Here is a 26285-nt window from a genome sequence, read left to right as displayed (position 1 = left end):
GGTCTGAATTGAGAGGAAAAAATACACTATTGATGAGTCCATATTGAGGTTAACACATTTGTTGTCTAAAATAAAAGCCTACCCTTTAAGGGGAAACAATGTAATTTCTTGAATGGAGGAAGACTCTCAGAGTACCAAAGATTTATTTAAAATGAAGACCCCTAATCTTTATCTTCTCCATGTGCTGCACAAGAGAGATCTCTGTCGTCCGTATAGAGGGTAAGAAGAGTGGAGATAGAATGAGAGAAGAGTGAACATTTGGTGGCTTAAGACATTTGGAATCAATCTTCGGGATAGGTTGTTTGTTCTAGGTCCCTTAACAAGATTTCTTGTAGACAAATAAGATTGAGAAGAAAAATTTACCATCTACATAGGAAACTCTACATATATTCGAATGCTCTTCAAGAAAGTACTTCTCTGCATGTCAGGAGCATAACACACAACATGCAGTATTTTGTAACAGATTATATACGATGAAAGGATTTTGCCTCTATCATCGAAACCACTGTGGAGCTAGCCTAATAAGATCTTTTGTAGGGTTTCAGGTTTTATGAGATACTATGTTCAGAACCTGCAACGAGTTGAGCCTAAAAATGTTCTTACCTTTTATTTGACAGTTTCATGACATCCCTTAGCTGGCCTGGGAATACGAAATCTCCTTTTTATTTTATATCACAAAGTAATACAGAGGTTGATTAGATTAATCAAACAATAAGATTCGAAACGCAAGCTTTTTTTCTCCACAGATCTACTTGTAAAGTTTGCTGATTTCGTCACTGTATCGCGCAACGACTTTGTCCCTTCTTATTTTCATAGTTGGTGTCATCAAACCACCATCGATCTACAACACCAAAAAACAGATACCAAGCTTATTGCCACACAGCGACACTCGTATACTCTATTAGTAAAATAGTAAGTATAGACAACTGTGGAAGTGTGAATTTCCTCAAAGATTGCAAATATATATGTGTACCTAAAGGGTCATGTCATTGCATGGAGTCTGACATTGCTTAGGGAAGCCTTTAGACCTGGGATACTGTGTTTGTTTTCAACTGAATCTAACTCAAGGGCTGAATAGATTTGAGTCAGATTTCAGAGTGACTTGTAATCTGACTGGCAATGTATGACTCCTCTCAATGACTGATTTGGGTGTTTTCCCTGACGAGCCAGATTCATACAATGAAACAAACAAACACTACCTTACAGTTAGCAACTTGTCCTAGAAACTGGCTTGGTCTTTTGGGTAGATTTTATATCTAAATTGGTGGGTGGAGAAGGCGTTAGTGGGGTGCATGTAAGGAAAATAATCGTGCACCATGTAGAGCCTGGCCTAGTGGATCTGGATGGTGCCAGAATTAGGGATGATGTGGTTGATATTCAGAGTTCAAGACGGGTGTTACATCAATTTATCATATCTAATATAGTAGCACCAGGATCAGGAAAACAACACTAAACAAATTTTGGAAGATATTGATGATTTACAAAATTTACCGTAAAAGGTTCATCCACGACTAATATTGGTCCAATCTGAAATGAGGATCCCGAAGTCCTGCATGAATCCATAAACTGTTAAAAAAGCTGCACTCTTCACGTTTTGCAGAAATTATTTTAGCTTTACTATGGAGTAGGTAGACAATAATGAAAACTAATACAAATTTGTAATTTGGTGCTTAAAATGAAGTCGATCAAGAGAGAATCTTCCATTTATCACAAACGGGTAAGAGATAGTTGTAGAATTTCTCAAGTTTGCTTCTGGGGTGGTTCAGTCAATTTTTCTGCTCTTTAGTCTTTACCCTTTCTGATTATCCTTTAAAAGGAATGAAATGCACATCTCGATTATACAAGGTAGAGAGGAAGTGAGGTGATTGTGATGAACACAAGGGGTTGCCGGTTGCCTATTATATTTGTCAGTAATTAGTTATGTGACCACCTAACTGTTTGGATATCAAATATTAATTGCGTTCGACCACCAAGGGTTATTCAACCAATTGAAAACATTCTAGAACCTTCAAGTGGCATACGGTAACTTGCAATGAAGTTGATCCAGGATCCCTACCCTTATATATATAGACAATTAGGTATTTTCTCTTCAATGGTAGATCTGTTTTCAATTCTAGAGAACTCATGAAAGAGAACATTGTGCACATAGTTCGAGACGGAAATGAAATAGATTAAAAGGCAAGAACTTACCAAGTCCTTAGTTCTTCATGCAACAGATTGGTCACTTTCTCTTTACTGAGTTCAGAGGCTTTATCATCTGAAGTTGATAGCTTTTTTGCTACTTCCAGAAGCTCTTGTTTATTTGGAACGATTATTGCTCCAAGCCGTCTTTGATCCTGAAAAGGCGAGTGACATGATGAAGTACTCAACTGAGAAGATGATCAAAGCGACACTCTTATGATAAATATCAATGTTCTTTTAGCCATGTCATATTGGCAAACTAAAGTGATCTAAACACCATAAATTATCCTTGTGCTCTTATTCATTTATATTGGCTTTCTTAAGAGAACATGGTAATATTTGTACCCACTGTGTTCTAAAGAAATGGTTTCGCACATGAAGGCGGTTTGCCCGGAAATAGTTATGTGTCGCCTTGCGATGTACTAAAACCAGTTTCTTCCTTAAGGGCGGTTTGCTTATAATAGGTCAGGCGTTGCCTCAAGGAGTACATTGAATTGGAAAAGTAAAACACGATAGTTCCTTCCACCTCAAGGTGCACATCTGAGAACTGAACGGCATGCGCGTTGTTTGAGCCTGCAGCGGCTGTGACTTGAGGCAAAAAAGACCGAATCGCCTCGAGACGAACACCTCGACTGTTTTCTTAAGCATGGGACTTTTACCAACATGAACCATTTTGAGCTGCGTTCAAGTTAAACATGCAAGATTTCGCTCTTCTGTACTCGAGTTTTAGCTAGTTTGCTTGGAACTGATTATTTTTGTTATTATGCCAAACAAATGTCTAATTCATATTGGTTATAGCTTTGTCAGAGACTCAGTTACCAATTATATACTGAAACTCTGAAAGTGGAAACATCCAACATGGAAACAGTGCAGGACACAACAACTAACTAGGTTATGAAGTTATGAACCTTATTTGACTCAACCAAAGTTCCGCAGACAAAACTACCCAATAGTCCTTTAGTCCTTGTCTAACCTCGAGCGAAGTAATGAACCTTACCCAATAGCAAGCTCAACGACCTCTTTAAATACAATATCCACTGCATTCGAGGTAAATAGAACTAGATCACCAATTGATTAATAAAATTTACCTGGCCAATGACAACAATCTGTAGAATTAGTTTACTTCGCATGGCCGCTTCCTCAAGCTCCGATGGTTCGACGTTTTCACCTAAATTTCGTCCAAATTAACGATTATCATTGATGGAGCAGAATTAAGCTACAGTCAAAATATTAAGGTGAAGTATAGATAAATCCTTAGCTTCTCTAAGGAATGTACTTCACTAAAATGTCATAAACAAGAGGAGAAGAATCATACTCGACTAATTCATGGCTTCAGAAATACCTGTTGTAAGAACTATCGTATCTTTTGCACGCCCTTCTAGGACAACCGCCCCTCCACAGTTCCGACTTCTTCCTCTTGAATGGTTAGGAGCAATCCAACCTATGTCACCAGTACTGAGCCAGCCATTCTCATTCAAGACCTCGTTTGTAGCAGAAGGATTCTTATTCAAGACACAAAAACAATAAAAGAGAAGAAATTAGTATGTGCATATCTTCAGATTACAACAATGCTTTGGTAAGACCATAAATTCTACATAAAAAAAACAAACAGGAGACACTAGGCTGGAAAAAAGTGACTTGGTAGTTAAGCTTAAAAAGAATGAAAAATATGAGGTTGATGATTGGATAGATCAACCATGAATTAAACTTCTAGGTATTACAGATTAGCAGACAAATACTTGCTTCTGTGAACTTCTACTGTAATTGAGCTTATCAGCGGATTCAATTCAAGTCCTAATTGCAAGTCAATAACTATCCTTTACGAAATAATTATAAGACCTACTGGTAGGCTGCACAAACACCAGGCAGAATGAACAGCCTCAAGAGTGATACTAGAAAGGCTTCTAAGTTAGATTATGTTCATCAAGTCAAATCACTAGACATTGTTGTCCATTCTCGTAACATATCAAGCCTGAGAGCAAGGAAAGCTGTGTCTGTCACGAAAGCTATAATGTTATATAACAACATAGACAATTTGTACAACCAAGATATGAGTATGTTGTCCAAGAGTACTTTATCATCCCCGGCTCGCTCTCCTGAGATTTGTCAAGAACCTCTGTCGAAGGTTTTTGTTGTTTTTTTACTTTTGTTTCCAAATATTGCAAATAGTAACTCTTACAGTGTTCAAAACATTGGAGCTCTCTGTTTTAAGGAAAACGATAGGCTTTCAGGTGAGACCTAGAGAAAATGGAAGAGGTTCTTGAAAGAAACATCAACAGTTACTCGATTGCTTGTCTTGTCGGTCGTATTGAATGTTGATAGCAATATGCAAATAAATCAAAGAATAATAAACGTCATACATATCTATTGGAAATTATTGCATTTTAAACAGGACGTGAAGGCGCAAAAGTTGAATATTTTGGAGTAGCTAAATTATGGTGAGAGATCCATCGTCTCACCACGCCTAGCACCTCATGCAACATAAAATCCTGATAATGTCTACCAGTATCACTGTACCAGTATCAATATGAACAGAAAAAAATACTGATTATATAAGTAGTCTACATAGACTTAAAACTGCAACACTTCTATTTAGATAAGTTGCGACAATGATGTCAGAGGTATTATGTTTCAGAATGAGCATAGTTTAGTTCATTCAATCTAGTGTCGCTAGTTTCCAGGTGGAAATTAAAAAGTTCAATTTACCATGTAGTAACCCTTCATAACTTGTGGCCCTCTAACTTTAACAATTCCCTTTGAACCAGCAGGGAGATCTTCACCAGTTTCTGAATCGACAATTTTGATTTCCGTATCTTTAAGTGGTGGTCCAACCGATCCAAGAACCTTCAGAGGTTAAATCTGTGATACTTAGTCAAATGAAGCACCACTCTAGCGAAATGTACAAAAAATCAACAAATGAACCAAAAGCAGAATACCACAATGCGGCTGAAAAAGTAAAGAAAGAAGGAAAAAAGCAACACGAAACTGCAGAAAATATTATGTAACATGGACATATATACGGTATCAGTATCCAATACTAGAAGGAGGTGAGGATGTGGGGCGTAGGAAAAGGGCAGTGCTGAGATAAATGTGTAGGCATATTTTCTTGTCTCAGTTATTATTCTACATTTTTGTATGATATTTTACTCTTGGATACGATGAGCCAATGGCCCGATACAGGGTCCCAGTCACTACGAGGCAAATATGCTAAAAAGAAGTATCCATGTTCATAAGGAAAATAGCCAAATAAGCCATAAAGCACTTAAGTTGTATTTCATATTATCATATAATATGGAAATCGTGACTACTGTTTTTATGTTTCCAGAAAATAATGAAATACTCCTTATATTATCTTCTAACTTGAGCTAGGGGTTGGTATTGTGACTATTGTACCCAAAACACGTTAATCTCAGGGGTATTTTATGGTTCTAACTTCTAAGTAATAAGTTCTAACACAACCATGTTCAGGTATGCACAAGATGTGCATGCAAGATCAATTAGTAGCAAAGTTTCACAGCTACTACTGAAGTCATATAAAAGCTAGATATTGCTTACGTTGCAGGTAGACAGCCGAGCAGCTACAACAGGAGAAGATTCTGTCAGACCATACCCATTTTGTAACGTCACGCCAATCGCCTATAGTTGTATATATTTGTTTTAAGTTAGAAGTTAGAACCAACAACTTCTAATTGAAATGTATGTCTGAAGAATCTGACCTCAAAAAATCTGTCAACATGCAGAGGCAGGCTACCACCGCCACTTACACCACCCTGCAGTTTATCAAACAATTCATTATCTGTAAACATCAAAAGAAACAAAAGAAACAATTCATTACTTGTGTCACTAGCTGACATCTAATAAAAGAGATGGTGCAATTAATAACACTCCTAGAATACAAATGTTACCTTTGAAACTCCTATTGCTGAAAGAATTTTACTGTAGACAAGCTTCACCCCCAGAAAATGTAGTGGCCACAAAATTGCAGCTGTAATCCTCGCCCACAAACAATCCAGTGTGGCCAGAAGGAAAGGAAGTGGCCTATGACTTTTGGTAAGAAACTTTCCCTGCAAATCAAACCAAAAGTTAAATTTGCCAAATGTTACTTTGTGATAGAAATGAGTCAGCTTGCTAGATATTAGAATAGCTGGAAGATGCTTGTGGTGCTGAACTCTAACTAATATCCTCCAATTACAAATGTCGAACTGCAGACTTCCCCTACTACTTTGACAGGATAATTATGCCAATAATTTTAAGGTGAGACAAAAGTTGAGTCTCAGACCTCATAAACTCTCTTCATCTCCATGTATGCCAGACTGATCTTAAGTAAAGTAAGTGCGATTAGTTTGCGAAAAGTGGAGCTTGATGAAATCTGTCGCTGTATTCCACTGCACATAAAATTAAGGCCATAAGACGGAACATCAAAGAGCAACAACAATACTTGCACTAAACAATATGAATGATTATACAACGGATAGATTTTACAACATGTTGCTACTTTATATCTTTTTCAAGATTCAATGGTGAACTTATATCACGGTCGACAGAAAAATACCAATTAAGCAGTTTAAGCAAACCATCGTTCAAAAGCAAAATACAAAATATAAATCCAAGCAGGATTCCTTGGTTGACAGCAAAAGTAGAAGTAAATTATATGTCCAGAATTCCTTTAAATATATGGTGAACTTATACTGTATCAGATTCAAGAAGGTAAATATACCTGTAAAGTGTCTCATATACCAAAGGAACAGAAATAAGGTAGTGTGGTTGATAACGACGCAGATCTTCCTATCAATAGAAGCAATTTCACGAATAAGAACACTACAATGAACAACAACTATCAAAATGACTAATTCATTAAAGTATAAGATATGAAGTCAAGTATGACGGACCCTACAGTGAAAAATTAGACACATTCTACAATATAGACTTTCCCAGACTCAACTCAAAATACCCAAGTTTATTCTGTGGAACCTATTAGATTGTATGTACTAAAGGCATCCACCTGAAGATGTATAACAAAATGGTGATATGGAGACAATACCTTCAAGTTCTTAACAGTTGTATATACTTGCTCAACCCCATACGTTAACGTGAAATACTCGGCAGCTCGCTCATATGCATGCCAAGGTGGAAGCATGCTAAGAAACCTATCACCAGGTTCTGCAGGTACAATGTCCCACAAGTTCTTTATCTAAACAAAGAAAAGAAATGTTATCTCAAGGATAAGTGAGTTTCTCCTAACTAAACAGTAGCACTGAATCGTAATATAAAATAGACAATACGCAAATAAAATGTAATATAAAGGCCCAAAAATGGTTCTTATTGAATAATGACAAGCACAAACACATTACAGATTTAGCTGCTTCAATTTTCTGGGGGAAACTTGTGTCTAAAGATACAAGTACATAACTTAAATATTCGGCGCTTAAGTTACTCCGTGGTTAATAGATAAAGTGGAAATTAGGCCGAAACCCAAATTCCATGTTGGTCTTGGTTAAAAAGATATGCCAGTATTTTTTAGACTTGGGCTCCATGTTTTATATTTTTTAGGCTTGGACTTCCATTTTCAATACTTTTTTAGACTTGATCTCCCTATGCAAACCTCTGCAATCCCTGCAACCACACTAGGGAGCTGAAGCCTAAAAAAATTGCTGGATCCTTTTTGACAAAAGAAAGTTTGGTGTAGGGAGTTTTCACCAACTTTCCCGTAAGTTAATATAATTGACTTCCATGATAAAGTTAGGCATTCATACATCAAGGGATATTTATTGTATCACAAACTTATATATGTTAATACCATTACTGGGGTCTATGGGTGACCACTTAACTGCACATGTGGCCGCATAATTTGCTTTTGTGCTGCATCAGCTGACCGCACTATAAATGGTCGGTCATCCTTGACTAGGCCATGTCCAAGGGAAAACGTGTTCCATCATTCCATGGGAGACTAGCTTCCCCAATGTTGTGTATAAGAATAGCTACTGAGAAGCTGCATCTAAATTTGAATTTGACATACTTCTCTTTCTTCTTTTTTCTTCTAAGTGACTACGAGAACAACTTGTGAGATCATGTCTTTCAATTTAACATCAGTTCCATGGCCTTCTCGACTTCTCTAAGTATTTATTGCTTTTTTCCCTTCTCCACCAAAAACTCAAAGTCAAAAGGTAAGATACTGTAGCATCCTTTTTCCTTTCTCGACTAAGATGCCAAGATGGTCGTAGGGCTTGACTCACATTTTGTTGTCCATATCCCTATACAACAATTGCAACCACCAACCTTTTTTTTCGCGCTTGTGCTTGCAAATTGGTTGATTCGTAAAGTTACTGCCTCCTGTACGAGAGTGCTGAAAGACCCAAATTGCAAAAGCAGCCAAATGTTAAATAACACTTCCTCTGCATATCGTAGGACCTCTCTGTCTGTAGCTCAACTGGTCGAGAGTGTTTCAAAACACCAAAATCGTATGAACTTGGTAATTAGAAATCTCAAGAGCTGCAAACTCCGAAAGCCCGAGTGTTCTTTTGTGACATATAAACCTTTGCAAAGGCTCACGGATTCCTAGTTCTTATTAATGCCATGAACTCTTCTCAAAACTCCCCTTCACATGGGTGACTTTTAGGGGTGGAACATTGGGTTTTATTGGCTCAAGATGTGAAAAGATTAACCATGTTTTTTTTCATCTGAACTACTACTGACTAGAGAACTACATACAACACGAAACATATGACCATTTTCTCCATGTTCCAACCTTGTTTACTCTCTCTGGTTTGCTGATTTTGAAATTTGGACTGCTAAATGCAGAGTATTGTGAAACTTAAGTCCTTCCTTTCATCAGTTGGTCAGGCCTGAAATAGTGGTTTCTTGGTGTTTCATGATGTGAAAAGAATAACCATGTTTTTTTCATCTGAACTACCACTGACTAGAGAACTACATACAGCACCCTCTTATGAGGATCAGCTACTTGGGGGGTTCATCCTGTCGGCCTCTCTCTCAAACCCTAATCCTTATAAACCATAAAAATAGAAATCTGCCTCATTTTACAAAAGTAATCCTATAAAGTATAAACCATAACATAACAGAAAAATGGGAAGTAACTAAATTCTTATAAGTACTAACAATGACACTACTACTATATGCAGCCGCCCCTCGGCTGCACATGTTGGCCCGTAATGTGAATCAGCTAAGACTAGAAAAAATAAAGCATAAATCATACTACACTATAGGACCTATATACCAGTGGTATATAAACTGAGTTAGATGTATCGAGACGAAGCATCAAAACTGTACAGAGAAAATATTATGAAATTAGCAAACATAGGACAAATAAACAATCAAACCTGATGTAATAGATTTCGATGTGTGAGCATAACACCTTTTGGGTTGCCTGTCGTTCCACTTGTATAAACGAGTGTAGCAACATCATCAGAGTCGATTGCTTCATAAATAAACTTTTGGCGGCCTATCAACAAGTTAGTCAGACAAGTTAACCGAAATATGAAGATGAATAAACTAGACAAGAATAAAAAATGATTTGGTAAAAACATCTAAAAATGATTTAGTGGTGAAGCCTTTCATTTTGCCATAATATCCAAAGATAGCTTTTCTTTTAGTTTTGGACTTCCCTACATCATTTAAAATTCTCTTCAAACGTTACATTAGCGTTCTAGTTGCACACTTTCTTAATTAGACAATTAATGCAAGTTGTTGGATGCTACGAGATTCGTGAAAATAAAATTTTCTGAAGGAACTAATTAACCTAAAAGGCCCACAATAAGAACATTTACCAATTTGGATTCATAAGATACGACACTTTTGATGGTTAAATATCTTAATACAATGATCTCTATTATTCTACATTTCAAACTCGTGCGCTACATATATAAAAGGCTTGTTCATAATTAAGGTATCTTGAAGGAAAGTTCTGATTTGTACAACCACTTGCCATAAGTATCTTACATATACTTTTTCCTTTTTGCTTGTTACAAGAAGTTTCAAATGTGATCTAAACCTTTTATGCACTTTATGGGTATTTTACATTGTTTTTGCCTTACTTCACTCAGGCGTTTGTGTTTCCTTGCGCCTCAAATGATATAGGCATATATCACATTGAGTTCAAGGTACACTTCGTTTACACTGTTCTCTAAGTTAATGTCATTTGCATATAATAAAACAATGGTTAATCAAAAAGCATAACATGTAATTAATAACTGAAAAAGAAAATTTGAAGATTAAATTGAAATGTGAGAGTTTAAATGCCTGCATCGTTGTCTGTCAATCTATTTTGAATTTTGATTGTACTCCCATTCTCTCTCTCAAAATTATTTCAGTCCTCCGGTTTGTTGTTTTTTTTTCTATCGGAGACCAAAGTATTAAACTTTTCATGTTGAATGATATAATTCATCCAAATATTATGTTATTTCAGTGGAAATACATACAACGCAGAGGGAAAATGCAAATGAAATTTCGTGTTGGTTGTAATTATGCCAACATTTAGTGACATGCATGAAGCAAGCTCTGACATGTCCATGAGATCACTGAAGCAATAACCTGAGTGGGATTATTTAGTGCATCAAGTATCATTAAATCTGCTTAAGGTATTACCATTTTCACCAAGCAAGCAGCTACGACTCTCCTTCCCCAAATCTATGATCTCCTTGTAGTTAAAAATAGGAATGCCCTTTATCGGTTCACTACCTAGGCATGGCTTTTCACCCCAAAGAAGAATTACAAATCTTATAGTTGCTTTAGAAATAAAAGTTTCTGAAATCCGCTCAAATAAGTCTGCATTGTCCACGATAAGTGCAACACTGAGCCAAAAAGAAAGATGAGACCATAAGCTTCACATCTGAAAATATTCAGATCTATGATTCATGCGTTAGGCCTACAGCTCATGCAGACACTTTTGAATGTAGATATAAACGAAGTTCTGTTTCTAACCTTTCAGAATGCTTGTATATGTGCAGTAACTCTTCAACAGATGATCTTGATCCTCGTACAACATTAATTGCCCCGGATGCCATAGTGCCTGTTCAACATTATTGTTAAATAACTTAAATGCAATAGCTGAGACATAGTTGTGCTAATAGCAAAGAATAGAATGTATGAAAGCTTTCGACATAAGAAGACAGGAGTATGCCGCACGTGTGTATGTATCTGAAAGTGGTAGTAAAATATCAGATACAGTGACAAAATTCTGAAAATATTCTGAAAAATATATAGAGGTCAACAGAAGATAATTATATACTTCTCCTTATTTTATCTTCAAAAATTGGACCTGGTTAAATGTTGTATTTTGGTGCAATACAGAGCACACAGAGGTATCTAGGCCTTACAAAGTTAGTGTAGTGGTCGTGCCAAATGCCAATAAGAAGTTTGTATCGCACAAGGTTGGGTTAGTTAAGTTGAAAGGAGTATCAAAATCTAAACTTAAAAGTGTGAAGTAAGTATCCAGGACCATCAAGTCATTTAAGTACGTGACTGAACTAGAAAATCCAACTCTGAGTTCAAGTGGAAGGCTAGGATGGCAACACGAACGCATAACCAGAGCACACAATTTGGTTGATAGTCTTATCTTTCTTCTTTTGTTTCTCATTTTCTATTTCCTTTTTCATCATCACCTACGTCATTCTGCGTTCCTTCTTTCTCTACATAAAAAGGTGGCGCTGACAACACAACCAAAAGCATATCTAATTTACATTGATTTGAAAACTGCCGTTGTTAAAGAACTCTTACACGAGTGTGGCCCATAAACTAGAAAAAAATTACCCTCGACGAATCCATATGAAAAAAAAGTGATCCAACTATACTCATTGGGTCTACATCTTGAGCGGCCAATGCGAGATTTAAGGGAACAAAATTGATTTAGCCATATGTTGAATATGAATTTGTGAGAATGGACTAATCCGAAGTTGTCTACCATGGATATTTTTACATATTTATTCTTCTATTGCTGAAACACTATCTGAAATCTGAATCACTGCTCAAGTGAATAGGTGTACAATGATACTTCCATACTATGACAAAATAGCTCCATCTAGGCTTTTATAAGTTGACATATGAATACACTTCACTGTGCAGCTAAGTTTTCTTCCTATATGATTTTGTTTGAGTTTCTTCTACGATATTGAAGCAAATAACAAAAATGATAATAACATAATACGGATGTCCCAGCTTTTCTTTCCTTTAGTTTTTCGACACTTTACATTTTCTCTGCAATACCCTACAAACAATATTAAACTCAAAAACCATGATTTAAAGAGGTAGGAAGCTATCATATTACTTGCATTTACATCATTTATCCACATAGAATACTAATATGGTCCCTATGTGGTTGGTCTCGACAGAGAATCTCAGGTCTCGTCTCGGCCCCCTCCCGAGACGAGACTCGGCCGAGACCCCAAGTTAGGGTTTGGCCGAGTTTCTTCATCTCGTCCGAGACAACCCGAGACCGAGACAAGAATTTCTAATTATTTGAAACTTTTTTTTTAGAAAACTCTTAAACCTAATTATGTACTACTATTTATTATCTTCTTAAATCTTAACTACTTATTATATTCTCAATGAATCTAATATAAATAGCAATGATACTATATAGAATTTTTAGGTTTTATGCCTTATAGAAACATTGAAAATTCTTGCTGTCTCGACCGAGAATAAATTTAGTACATATTACTTAGTAGTAGGCCATTAGCTAATAGCTACACTTGATGTCTCGACCGAGAATCTAATATAAATAGCAATAATTAATTTAGTACATATTACTTAGTAGCAGGCCATTAGCTAATTGCTACACTTGCTGTCGCGGCCGAGAATCTCGGTCCGTCTCGGTCTCGTCTCTGTCTCGGCCTTCGGCCGGACCGAGACCGAGACCGATACCAACTACATAGTATAGTCCACAGATTTTCTTTCAGCCATTTACTGCTACGACCAACTTCCAGTGCTTCACGATATTAGCAACAAGCCCAGCAAGATAATGGAGCAATGAAAATTTGCATGATAGATAAAATACAGAAAGTACTACACACCTTGATCTGCAACCAGCCACCGATATGAATTATCAGCAAAAAGGGCAACCTTTTCACCTGGTTCGGCTCCCACGACTCTTAATCCTTCACAAAAGTCCAATATTTCCTGCTCAACCTGCCAATCATAGAACGAATGAACTCTGAGATGCAATGGACTCTGAAACTGCATATACATGCAAGTTCAACCCACTTATATATTAATATCTTGGACTCTTGGTCTCTCGTATCAATGAACTATGTCAAATAGGTGTTTAGAGGGAAACAACAAAGAAACACCACAAATACATGTGAGGAAGAACATCAAACAAATAAGAATTGCAAATTTTGAGCATCAGTGAGGATCCTTATTAATGTAGGCCACGCGGAAGCTTAAAAGAACTAGAATAAGAACTAAAAGCTATACTAAAACAAATAAAAGATAGCATGGAAAAACAGAAAAGGCAATAAAAAGCTTAAGCTATTCTGCAATGAATAAAAGAATACAAGAACAGTTCCTCGCATAGGAATAGGCTACCCCCATCTAGGCATTAGACTTGCTGAATCTTTATCAACCTAGGGACATATTTGTTGTTCGAATATAGTGGTTAGTGACTTAAAATCACTGGATTATCGTAATATTTCTTTAAACAACGATAAATTCTTTGTATCTTTTTGAAATTAATCGGAATTGAATTCTATAATCCAAAATATTCTATGTAAAACATATTGTTAGTATTCTGGTTTAAATTCCATATATGAATAATATTTAAAATATATATATATATATAATTAGAGGGTACAACAGTAAACAATTTGATTACAACCAAGGCGAGTGATCTCTTTCCTTAAGACATTAATTCACGTTGTCTATGAACCAACAAGGCGAAGTGTCTCTCGGGACACAACGGATTACCTTTTCGGAGCGGAAGTACTTGGATCTAAAAATCTGTCGAACATCAGTAAGTATTGGGAACTCTTGAATGCTTTCAACTCTCTGTTGATTCTAAGTGAGTTTTAACTCTATTAATTTGATATTTCCGATGGTTGAAATATCGGGTTTCTGTGGAAATTTCGATAGTCATTTGCGCGAAATATTTCGAAATTTAATTCTACGCATAGGAACTCATTCCAACGCGAACACATTTAACTGTAACATGATGTAACGTGTACATGCGGATCCCATGTGTTGTGCACGTGCTTTTAGCTTTAGGTTTCTTTTTAAAATCATGTAGCAGTACACTAGTTAGTAGAGTGGTTTATAACCATGGAAATCTTTGATTTGGTTGTTGATTAAGATAAGGATGATTTGGATGATTTCATATTCTGAAAGTTACTTTGCAATTTAAATTAGTTTCGCACGGTAAGGCATTGAATCTAATAAATTAGACAGAGCCTCTTCCTCTTCTACTTAATTTGATTGATAAATAAAGGGTGATAACTAACTAAGATGAGACTAAATTTTCAGCTTCAAGAATGTGTAAGGTGAAAGTAATGGTTATATAACTTCGATCAAAAGCTTAATCGGTGTTTCTCATAGATTTAATTTAAGTGAGAAATTTTATATTTTTAGCCTAATTCATCTTAATTCAACACCTATACTAAAACTTAATACAAGACAAAAAGTATCTCAACAATGTGAAAAGGTTAAACCTTTGATTGTTTAATTCACTCGAGTATGACCGAGTGTAGGTGAAGGTGATGACCTTCTCGGTTGATGACCGAGAGGAAGATTGAAGGAGTTGATAGTCTCGGCTATAACCGAGTGAGTGTGTAACAACTCTCGGTGAGGCCGAGAGTGATGAAGCTCGGGTATAACCGAGAGAGAGAGAGATGAGCTGAGCTCTTGGTTATAACCGAGGGTTGATGATGACTATCTCGGTTGAAGCCGAGAGATGAAGATCGGTGAGCTTGTTGTTGTTGTGTGAGAGAGAGATAGAGAGATAGGTAAATACCTTGTTTATTAACACTACAACTTGTATATTACATTATGATTGAACCCCTTTATATAGGTTTACATGATGAAGAGTTTAAACTTATCAAAACTTATCTAAACTAATCCTAAACTAATCTAAACTATAATCCTAATACCTAAGGAATCCTAGTTGTAGTAGGATTCCTATTTGGACCAAGTCCACTCGGTTTGGCCGAGTGGAGTGGACCTTCCAACACTCCCCCTCAAGTTAGAGCGGGAATGGAAGTAACGCCTAACTTGCCAATAATGTTCTTGAACGGTTCTGCCCCAAGTGGCTTTGTGAAGATATCCGCTAACTGATTTTCTGTACTGGTGAAGCGTGTGGCAATGACGTTGTCTTTAATCTTTTCACGAACGATGTGGCAATCTATCTCAATGTGTTTGGTACGTTCGTGAAAAACTGGGTTATCAGCAATGTGGAGAGCGGCTTTGTTGTCGCAATAAACTGTCATCGGATCTGAGTGATCAATTCCAAAGTCAAGTAATAAATACTTAAGCCATTGTAATTCGCATGTGAGGATGGCTAAAGCTCGATATTCTGCTTCTGCCGAAGACTTGGCAACGGTGGGTTGCTTCTTTGATTTCCATGAAAGTGGACTAGATCCCAACATTGTAAAATATCCTGTAGTTGATCTACGGGTCGAAGGACAACCAGCCCAATCTGAATCACAGTAACCTGTAATATGGAGAGAGCTGTTTGCGGATAAAAATACTCCTTTATCAAGGGTACCTTTCAAGTATCGTAGTACGCGATGGGCGGCGTCTAGGTGTACTTGGCTGGGTGTTTGCATGAATTGACTGAGGTTATTCACAGCAAAAGCGATATCTGGCCGTGTAACTGTTAAGTAGAGAAGCCGGCCAATTAGGCGACGGTAAACTGACGGATCTGACAATGGTGTACCGTCAGTGGGACTAAGTCGAAGTTTCTGTTCCATAGGGAATTCAGAGGGACGTGCAGCGGTCAGTCCAGAATCTTTTAAAATATCAAGTGCATATTTTCTTTGACATAAAAAAATGCCTTGTGACGAACGAGAAACTTCAATACCAAGAAAGTACTGGAGACGTCCTAAATCTTTTAGCGAGAAAGCATTATTTAGGAATGATTTTAACTTGGAAATAGCATGATCATTATTTCCTGTGATAATGATGTCATCCACATAGACTAGAACATAAATCTGAGTGGAGGAGGAACGAAAGGTAAAAAGCGAATAATCACTCTTAGATTGAGAGAAACCACGTTCAATTAGAACGGAGGAAAATTTGGAAAACCACTGACGGGATGCTTGTTTTAGACCATAAAGAGATTTATGAAGGCGGCATACTTGAGACTCCCCCTTAGATGAAAACCCGGGGGGAAGTTTCATGTAAACCTCCTCATGGAGGTCGCCTTGGAGGAAGGCATTGTTAACGTCCAACTGATGGAGAGACCAGCCTTTAATGGCGGCGAGAGATAGAAGAACTCGAACGGTTACTAGTTTAGCAACCGGAGCAAAAGTATCATTGTAGTCCAACCCCTCTATTTGAGTATAGCCTTTAGCCACTAAGCGAGCTTTATAGCGTTCTATGGAGCCATCGGGCTTGAACTTTATTTTATACACCCACTTACAACCAATAGGCTTCTTACCGGGTGGTAAGTTAGTGAGAGTCCAAGTTTTGTTTTCTTCCAAGGCCGAAATTTCCTTAGCCATGGCCTCCTTCCAATGAGAAGATTTCATTGCTTGGGTGAAGGAAGTGGGTTCGGTCGAGGACAAGACCGAGGAAAGAAATTGTTGATGAGAAGTTGAAAAGGAATTTATAGAAAAATAGTTTTCAAGTGGATACTTGACGGTAGTGGTGTTGGAGCAAACATAGTCTTTGAGATGACTAGGTGGTTGACGAGACCGAACCGGTCTGCCGGAGTCAACGTCGGGAGCGCCGGAAGTGGGAACACCGGTCGCGGGCGGTGGAAGAGAAGAGCCCGAACCGGGAGTGGTGACAGGGGGTTCTGTCGGCACCCCTGAATCAGGGAGCTCGGTAGAGATATCTGTAGGCACCCCCGAAGGGAAAGAATGGTTTTCTGTCGGCACCCCCGAAGGTGTGTTACCAGGGGTGTCTGGAGGCACCCCTGAAACAGTATCCAAAACCGGGACGACAGGGACAGTGGGTTCTTCGGTGAACCTGCTGCTGTCGGACGGTGAATCGGGAGGAGGCTCGGTATTCACCGGAAAATCAAAGGTTCCGTCATCATCAATAGAGAGGGATGGAGACGGGTCGGCGAGAGGAGCTTGTGCCGGAGGTGGAGAAGCCATAGGAAAGCGGCTCTCGAAGAATGTAACGTCTCGTGAGATGAAAATACGTTGAGTAGAGATGTCGTAGATACGGTAACCCTTTTGTCCACTTGGGTAGCCAAGAAAAATGCCGGCGGAGGACCGGGCGTCCATCTTGGTTTTGACCAAAGGGATACGGGCATAGCAAAGGCATCCGAATACACGTAAGTGTGAAAGATTCGGAGGAGCACCCATGAGGATTTCATGAGGGGATTTCCCATCAAGGATAGGTGTGGGTAATTTATTAATGAGATAGACGGCGGTTAGAACGCATTCTCCCCAAAACGAAAGAGGGAGGTGAGCTTGAAGTCGTAAAGATCTAGCGACTTCAAGAATATGGCGATGTTTTCGCTCAACAACACCGTTTTGTTGAGGTGTATAAGTGCAACTACGTTGATGGGTGATTCCTTTTTCAAGAAACCAACTTTGGAGGGAATGATTCATGAACTCAGAACCATTGTCTGATCTAATTGTTTTTATCACACAGTTAAATTGTGTATGAACATAAATAGAAAAATTCCTAATTTTCATGGTGGAGTCCGATTTAGAACTTAGAAGGAATATCCAAGTACAACGAGAAAAATCGTCAACAAGGGTCAAAAAATAACGACACCCGGAGGTGGAGGGAACCGGAAAGGGACCCCATATATCGGCATGAACTAACTCAAATATATGAGTGGAAGAAGTAGTGCTAGAAGGAAAAGGCAATCGACATTGCTTAGAAAGCGGACATATATCGCACGGCACTTTATTTGATGAGAATTTAAAATTCATACATGGAAGTCTAGAATTAAAAAATTGAAAACGAGAGAAAGATGGATGGCCTAAACGGCAATGCCATAAAGAAAAAGACTCATGACTAGGTTTATCTTGAAATAAATTTGAAACGGAAAAAATTTGACGCTCCGTGCGGAGGAAGTAAAGATCATCATGGAGACTACCATGCCCAATCTCCATCTTCGTTGTTCGGTCTTGAAAAAGACATAAGTCATCGTCAAATAAGACGGTACAACGAAGAGATTTAGAAATTTGAGATATAGATATGAGATTAAATTGAAAAGATGGAATATGAAGCACATCTTGTAAATAAAATCTATTGGAAAAATAGACCGAACCAATATGGTGAACCTTAACTCTTGATCCATCGGGTAGTCTAACAAATAAATCCGGAGGAGCAAGAGAATATGAAGAAAAACGTGATAAAACCGAACATATGTGTTTAGCGGCACCGGAATCAATAACCCAAGGAGGATGAAAAGAAGAATAATACTTACCTGTAAGATTGACGTGAGGGTCTTTAGTGGTAACATGAGAAGATGTGGGCTGTTTGTTTTGTTCCAATAAGGCAATTATAGATTGGTATTGCTCCGGTGTGAGAGTAGTTGCTGAAGGCATCGTGGTGGGAGAATCCGAGTGGTGAACCTCAAACGGTCCACTATTAATGGTAGCATGAACTTGAGAAGTTTCAGAAGCTTCGGGAGTAGTCATGATTCAAGAGAAAAAAAAAATTTTTGAATGCTCTTATACCATGTGAAAAGGTTAAACCTTTGATTGTTTAATTCACTCGAGTATGACCGAGTGTAGGTGAAGGTGATGACCTTCTCGGTTGATGACCGAGAGGAAGATTGAAGGAGTTGATAGTCTCGGCTATAACCGAGTGAGTGTGTAACAACTCTCGGTGAGGCCGAGAGTGATGAAGCTCGGGTATAACCGAGAGAGAGAGAGATGAGCTGAGCTCTTGGTTATAACCGAGGGTTGATGATGACTATCTCGGTTGAAGCCGAGAGATGAAGATCGGTGAGCTTGTTGTTGTTGTGTGAGAGAGAGATAGAGAGATAGGTAAATACCTTGTTTATTAACACTACAACTTGTATATTACATTATGATTGAACCCCTTTATATAGGTTTACATGATGAAGAGTTTAAACTTATCAAAACTTATCTAAACTAATCCTAAACTAATCTAAACTATAATCCTAATACCTAAGGAATCCTAGTTGTAGTAGGATTCCTATTTGGACCAAGTCCACTCGGTTTGGCCGAGTGGAGTGGACCTTCCAACAAACAATTTCATGATAGCATCAATCAATAAAAATAGAAAAAAAAAAAATCATGGACTTGTACAGTAACAATATACCAATTTTTAGCACTTCAAATAATCAGACTTGATGATAGATCATATTTTCAGCGACTCTGACAACACTTCATTAACCTGTACACCCTTGATAGTTTTATTTTTGTTTTCTCATCAACCAATATCAATCTTTTGACTTCTTATATTGAAAAGAAATTAGAAGCTACACATTTATATCTTACGCAGACACGGTACAAATGACATCTCTTTCCCACAATGGAAAAAAAAAGCATAACTAATTCCAACTGTATTTTTCTAACACACACGCATACACACACACATTAGTACATTACATATATATATATATATATATATATATATATATATATATATATACGAAGATAAGGTATTACCTGCTTGTACGTCACTTCAGATGGTGGATCGTGATAAGGATCCACAAGTGCTGTTCGATCACCATATCTTTCTGCTGAGGACCTCCAAATATCAGGAACTACCTTCCAGTCACGAGAATCCAAGGCATTATCATTTGAAAGCAAGGCGCTCTCTAAAATAGGAGAACACTTTCTGACTTTTAGCTCCTCTTCCTGTATAGCACAAGTATTGTGTCCATAAATAAATGTACTGTTAGCACTCCTTATGGCAGAAATCCTTCCCCCTTGTTTCATAATACGAATAAATGTATATATATACAGGTACACAAGAGCTATCATAAATGTCAGGACTTCTAACTCAAGCTTTTGAAACTAGAATATCGAGCATATGCATCTTGAGAAATCTTCAAGATACCATTATATTCAAGTACCGATATAATGGAATTCATTACATTTAAAGAAATTGCCATTAATGGACTTAAGAGGGAAACACTTGAAGCATTGTCTGGATATCTCAGTACGCTATAAAGGTATAACCATATCAACAGCTACAGCTGACAAGGATTACAGACCCCACAATTTGAATTAATTTATGCTCTAGTCAAGGAAGATTTCTCTGATACAGTCAAGACTGAGAAGTTAACAGAAAATAGCCTCCCTTAAACCTCAGACATAGTATTTTACTACTTTGTAGTTTCTCATTATAAAAAGTTCCGGCTGCAACAATTTTATAGTTATAACTGATAAAAAAGAGAATAGATGTTTTCTCTGCTTGTCAATGGTATGTTAAACTTTAATTGTTAACTTGAATTCATTTGGTGATGTCATAAAATGAAGCATCCCATACTTGAAAACATTCATATAACAGTTACAGACCAATTTGATACCTATCCAGTATACTAATTGTTAACATATTTCAACCAAAACGGCCGAAACATTTCCACTTGGGGCGCAAGCCCGCAACCAACAAGAAACTTCAATCGACCTTTCTCTCTTTCCACCGAAAATTTACGACAAAGAAAACGACTATAAAATAAATTAACCACCCCTTCTAGAACCTCCAACCTTATCATTTATTGTTTGAAATAAACTGTGGCTCTATTCTAAGATTGAATCCCGATCAGGAATCCAATTTAGTAAAACAATTTGGTTTTGGTTAAGGGAACAACATTTCTAAAATTCAGCTCATTAGATCCCACGTCGGATATGAAGCACTGTCAAAACTCATATTGGAAATACAATGTCTGCTTTGTAATCAACATAAAATGAATTCACATTTTCACTTTGAGACATGCTACGCTGACACACTTGGTGACATTCCGTGCACATAAATCCAACTTGAACACCAAACAGAAGTGCTACCTAATTTTCGCCAGATCAAAAATAGGTATAGTTGTAACTTTTGTATGGTGTCAACGTGGAATTTTATGTGCACGGGAGTGTCATCTTAGTTTTATCAGTCTCTTTTACACATACTCTATATATAGTTATATAACTTAATTACAAGCTAAAGATAGGAATAAAAACAAAAATTATTTCTCTAAAGTCTAAACCTAATAATAGGATATAAAGATTCTTTCCTAATTCCAACACTCTTGCCCAGAAATATTTGATCTTGGATTTTTCTAGACCAGGAAGAAAAAATTCTGCTACCACTAGATATGCACTAAAATCAGAACATTCTTCAACAACTTCCATTTGTTATCAGAGAATTGTCCGAGTAACAACTTTATGACAACAAAATTTCGAGGCAACAACAACTCAATATCACCAAACCATAATCAAAATTCAGAAGTTTGTACCAACTTCAAAATTCTGTTTCATAATCACAACTTCATAATAGAAGTAACAAAATAAAACAAGATGAATTTGAATCAACATAAGTTAGATTAATACTTACATTCGACTTAGAGTAAACCCTAGATCTCCGAACAAGTCGATAACGACGACGGTCTCCATAGGTTTTGTTGAAGTTTTTTGAGAAGCGGAAATTGCGATTGCTAAGAAGTAATCCATCGAACAGTTTATGATCAATAGGAGTAGAAGTTAAACTACAGTACAAGGAAATTGCTCCCATCGGATTGAGGTATACACAGAAGCATAAAAGATGAGAGAGAGAGAGGAAGAAATGTAGAGAGAGAAAGTGAGAGTAGGTAGTCTGAGCCCTGAGGGAAGGAAACTTCAAACAGATGGTCAGTACAGAGAGGCCTACAGGGAAGAAAACAAAAAGGATATATGGGAATTTAGGGATACCCCCTCACTAATGTCCAATTACCTGTCACGTGACATCGGCGGTGGTTCTTTTAGTTTATTTCCAGTTATTTTGTCGACCTTTACGGTCTTTTCATTCACGGCCTTTAGGGTCTTTTCATCCACGATCTTTAAGATCATTGTGTCTGTGTCTAGTCCAATTTCTTTCTCTTCATGAGGCACTTTGCATTTAAAAGTATGTAACTCTCATGAAGTGTTCAGATGAGAGAAATAACAATTATCTTCCATGTAATATTGTGATTTAATCAATTATGAATGAAAATGGTTTCGCATGGTTTCAAAAAAAAAAAAAAGTTACCTATCCCTTTGCACTTAAAAGTACGAAAATAACTCTCGGCTCCTAGTTTGTGTTTTTTTTCGAGGAAACTCATAAATACATCCATTAATTGAACCACAACATTACATGAGAGATTTCATTCCTCTGAGAACCACATGAGAGTTACACAAGTAGTTCTACACAGAACTTCGAATGCAAAGTGTCTCATGAAGGGAAAGGAACGAACAAGACACTGACTCAAAACAAAAGACCCTAAAGGTCGACAAAGAGAAAAAGATCCTTAAGATCGAGAATGAAAAGACCCTAAATGTCGACAAACTAAAACACAATACTATCTTCCTCGAAGATATCCCAACCGAGAGAGCCGCCGCCGCCATTACCAGGAAGACGTCGCCACCACTGAGGAACCGCTAATTATTGTACTAAATAAGGAGAAATACTAAAGAATCTCTATCTTCTACCTGTCTCCGTACCACACAACCGCCACGGACCACACTACCAAAAACACCACCGTTGCTAGCCACCACAAACCACACCTCCTCCATAAACCGCCACCACCACAACTCCTAGTTTGTGTAAAATATCCACAAAATCCCTTTTTCTTATATTTAACATATTTGACTAGAATATCAACATTTCACTTTTCTAAAGTATCATATCATGTTTCTGGTTCTTTTTCCTCTCTTTGTTCTCTATTTGTCTGGCTAAGGGGATGGGAAACCCTTCGCCTAATCATCTGGTGCAATTGGATGAAACTATATTGTCTGGTTTATTGAAACGAAGAAAGTATGGTAAAATCAGACGAACTTCGTCTACATCTCGAACTTCCATATCAAGATCTAGACCAATAGTATGGTGAAGGACTTTTCCTTTCCTTTGTCAGACATAAAGGGGGGAGGAGAGATGCGGGGAGAGGAAGAGGAGAGAGAGGAAAAATATGTCTGTTAACGACTAGTTGTAAAATATGTAGAATAGTTAGATGAAGGAGGAGAAAATGAAAGAGAAATAATAAAACAAACAAAATTAGTGAGGGGTATTTTAGGAAAGTAAAAGGTTGATTTTAGTCAATTTGACCATCTATGTATTTAACATAAAGTTGGGGACTAGGAAAAAAATTGATTATAAAATAGGGAGTCACACCAAAAATAACGATAATATTCAAATGTTACACAAACTATTGTATTTGACTGCTCCTAATTGCAATTCATTTTTTTAAACAACAAAAACACAAATTTTTAAATTAGCACAATAGAAAATCATACGAAATATATCAATTTTTTTTGTTAAGATTACAACATATATCAATTAGCTACGGGAGACAAGTACCTTGGCACAAATCTCTTCATGAACAGAAACAAGAAAAAAGCTTTCAATTCCCTTCTCACCCAAATCAAGAACATACTCTCCAAGTGGCAAACAAACCTCCTATCCCAAACTGGTCGCCCAATAGTAATTTCTACCATTACAGCGGTCGTTCCCCGATACCAAATGCAGTGATTTGCCATCCCTAAAGGCATTTGTAACAGCAGTGAGTCCTTCCAAAAGACTTTCTGGTGGGGAAAATCCAAAACATTTCACACCATCAACTGGTCCGCGATATGTAAGCCACGCAAATTAGGAAACCTTGGCCTTCGTCTCCCTCACATTGATAACCAAGCTTTCCTCAATAAACTCAACTGGAGCCTTCCAACAATTCCAAGTCTGTCTGGGTTCAGGTCTTCAAAGTCAAATACTTCCCTAAGTTTGCTAAACCTACCGCCCCGAAACCTAACCACTCTTGGCCTTGGAAAACGATTAGCAAACAATTCAGCCATGTTGACAGTTTAGTCTTCTGGGATGTTAACAAAGGCGCGCAGATAAATATCTGGCACGACCATTGGATCCCCAACCACCCTCTACCCATCACGAATCAAAGTAGCTCTAATCACCTAGGTTGTCCAACTCATACCCAATAACACCTGGAACACTAACTTGATAAATAGTCGTTTTGATAATGATACGTGCAACGATATTCAACTGCAGGCTGACAAAGAAGACGCAGCAACATGGTCACTAACCAAATAAGGTAAATTCTCAATCAAATCTATGTATACTACTTGAGAACAGGCAGTAATGAACCAATGCATGACTCCACAAACTGGTTTTTCATTTAGAATATGAACACGATACCTCGCATAAAACTATTCATATGGAAATGTTGAACCAATAGTCTACCAGTTAAAGACAAAATCGGTAAATTTACAGGTAATATCTATAATTGTATTAATTGCAATGCTAATGAAACATTAGACCATGTGATATTGCACTATGACTATGCCAGAGCTATATGGTTTCATTTTCAGGTACGATCGGAACAATTAACCACGGTCAAGTAATGGATCCAACAATGGAAACAATTAGATGAGGAACACATTATACTATATGTCAAAATATTATGGTTTATATGGAAAGCTAGATGCGAAAATTGTTTTAACTCTCCCAAACAAACTCCAGTTCAGATCATCGAACAGATTAAGCGTACTTCCACTGCCCCACTCAAGATTGAGTCCATAATTACTAACAAATGCAGGAAAAAACCACGGCAACAACAATGGAGACCTCCATCGACACCATTTCTCAAGATCAACGTAGACGCATCTTTTCTGAAACTTACAGAATCAGCTGGAATCGGATGTATAATCCATGATGACGAGGCAAAATTTGTTATAGCAGTAGTAGACACAGTTCGAGGCCAAAATGTAGAAGAATGCGAAAGTTTAGCCATTCACTACAGCATCATGTGGGCGGTACAACTCCAAATCAAATATGTTCATATCGAAAGTGATAATCTTAATTTAATCAACTTCGCCAATAACCCGAGTGACGGACTTCATTGGCAATTTCGACACATCATTTCTACTTCTCTGGCTCTCAGAAATCACTTCACATACATCATCTTCACTCACGTGCCCAGGGAATGCAACTCTAAAGCAGATGCGCTCGCGAAATGAGGTAGAACTAATAGTCAGAAGAAAATCTGGAATGTTGCTCTTTCGTTTATTTCTGCTTTAAATTAGTTTGCTCTATAAGAATGTTTGTTTTAGCTTTATTTCGCAACAAAATATATATATATATATATATATATATATATATATATATATATATATATATATATATATATATATATATATATATCAATTAGCTTCCGTATATCATAAGATGGAATACATTCTTAATTGTTATGAAACTTTCTTAAGAATGTTCATCCACCTTGAAGATCATAGTAACTACCCTAAAGACCACTATTTACACTCTACTAATCCATAATCAGTAAATGATAGATTTCCAATTTCACTAAATTTCTATCATGTGACCGACATGCATATTTGATGGCACCGTATTTTCAAGCTATAAGTTATATTAACATTGGAAAAAAAAGTTAAGAAATGGGATTGAGTTAAGTCTTACCACATGTTTTTATCATATTTTATTGGAATATTTATAGGCATCTTACAAATAATTAGAAGCAAGTGGTCTTCAGATCAATTTCCATTTTCTTCTTTTCCTACGAAAAGTCACCGACCCGCAATCTCCTAGCGGCGACCTTAACTAAAAGAAAAAATGATTTCGGCAAAAGGGCTACTTCCTTTCCGGAGAGAGAGGGAGAGAGAGTATAGTGAAGAAAAAGATAAGAAGGAGAATAAGAGAGAAGGAGAATGAGGATGAGAAAGAGGCCTCTAACCATACTTAGTTGACTTGTTTGACCAAGTCTTGGTCGAAAACACATTGCCTTTAACAAGTTTGGGCATTGTCTATAAAACTTCACATTTTTC

At 37.2% G+C, this 26285-nt stretch overlaps 1 protein-coding gene across 3 annotated transcripts; it reads right to left on the bottom strand.

The window, feature by feature from the left end:
- Positions 1–581: 581 nt before the first annotated feature.
- LOC147568987 (putative acyl-activating enzyme 16, chloroplastic) lies at positions 582–22104 on the bottom strand. 3 transcript variants are annotated; one of them, XM_086655439.1, is made up of 18 exons: positions 21826–22104; positions 19947–20138; positions 13061–13317; positions 11116–12488; positions 10780–10985; positions 9516–9637; positions 7223–7372; positions 6899–6966; positions 6461–6566; positions 6087–6245; positions 5898–5951; positions 5737–5817; positions 4888–5025; positions 3524–3683; positions 3270–3349; positions 2191–2336; positions 1492–1549; positions 582–841 (listed from the first exon to the last, which is right to left on the bottom strand). In XM_086655439.1, exons 4-18 carry the CDS (start codon positions 11196–11198, stop codon positions 749–751), a joined length of 1704 nt encoding a protein of 567 aa, XP_086511565.1. In that variant the 5' UTR covers positions 11199–12488; positions 13061–13317; positions 19947–20138; positions 21826–22104; the 3' UTR covers positions 582–748. The 3 variants fall into 3 exon arrangements, with proteins under 3 accessions (XP_086511565.1, XP_086511564.1, XP_086511566.1); XM_086655438.1 differs by having other exon boundaries at positions 11116–11203; positions 13203–13317; XM_086655440.1 differs by lacking the exons at positions 11116–12488; positions 13061–13317; positions 19947–20138; positions 21826–22104 and having other exon boundaries at positions 9516–10065; positions 10141–10985.
- Positions 22105–26285: the final 4181 nt, after the last annotated feature.

The sequence above is a fragment of the Eschscholzia californica genome, unplaced genomic scaffold (assembly GCF_041429995.1).
Source record: "Eschscholzia californica isolate CP2 unplaced genomic scaffold, dmEscCali1.0.p SCAF_1, whole genome shotgun sequence".
Lineage (NCBI taxonomy): Eukaryota > Viridiplantae > Streptophyta > Magnoliopsida > Ranunculales > Papaveraceae > Eschscholzia > Eschscholzia californica.
Note: the sequence above shows the minus strand (reverse complement) of the source record. Positions and strands in the feature narration are given on the sequence as shown.

Coding starts and splice junctions, on each gene's coding strand:
- LOC147568987 (XM_086655438.1), bottom strand. CDS start 22,002: ATGGGAGCAATTTCCTTGTACTGTAGTTTAACTTCTACTCCTATTGAT. Junction 6,967..7,222: donor CAACTGTTAAGAACTTGAAG/GTATTGTCTCCA, acceptor TTCTATTGATAG/GAAGATCTGCGTCGTTATCA. Junction 2,337..3,269: donor AGATTGTTGTCATTGGCCAG/GTAAATTTTATT, acceptor TCGCCTTTTCAG/GATCAAAGACGGCTTGGAGC.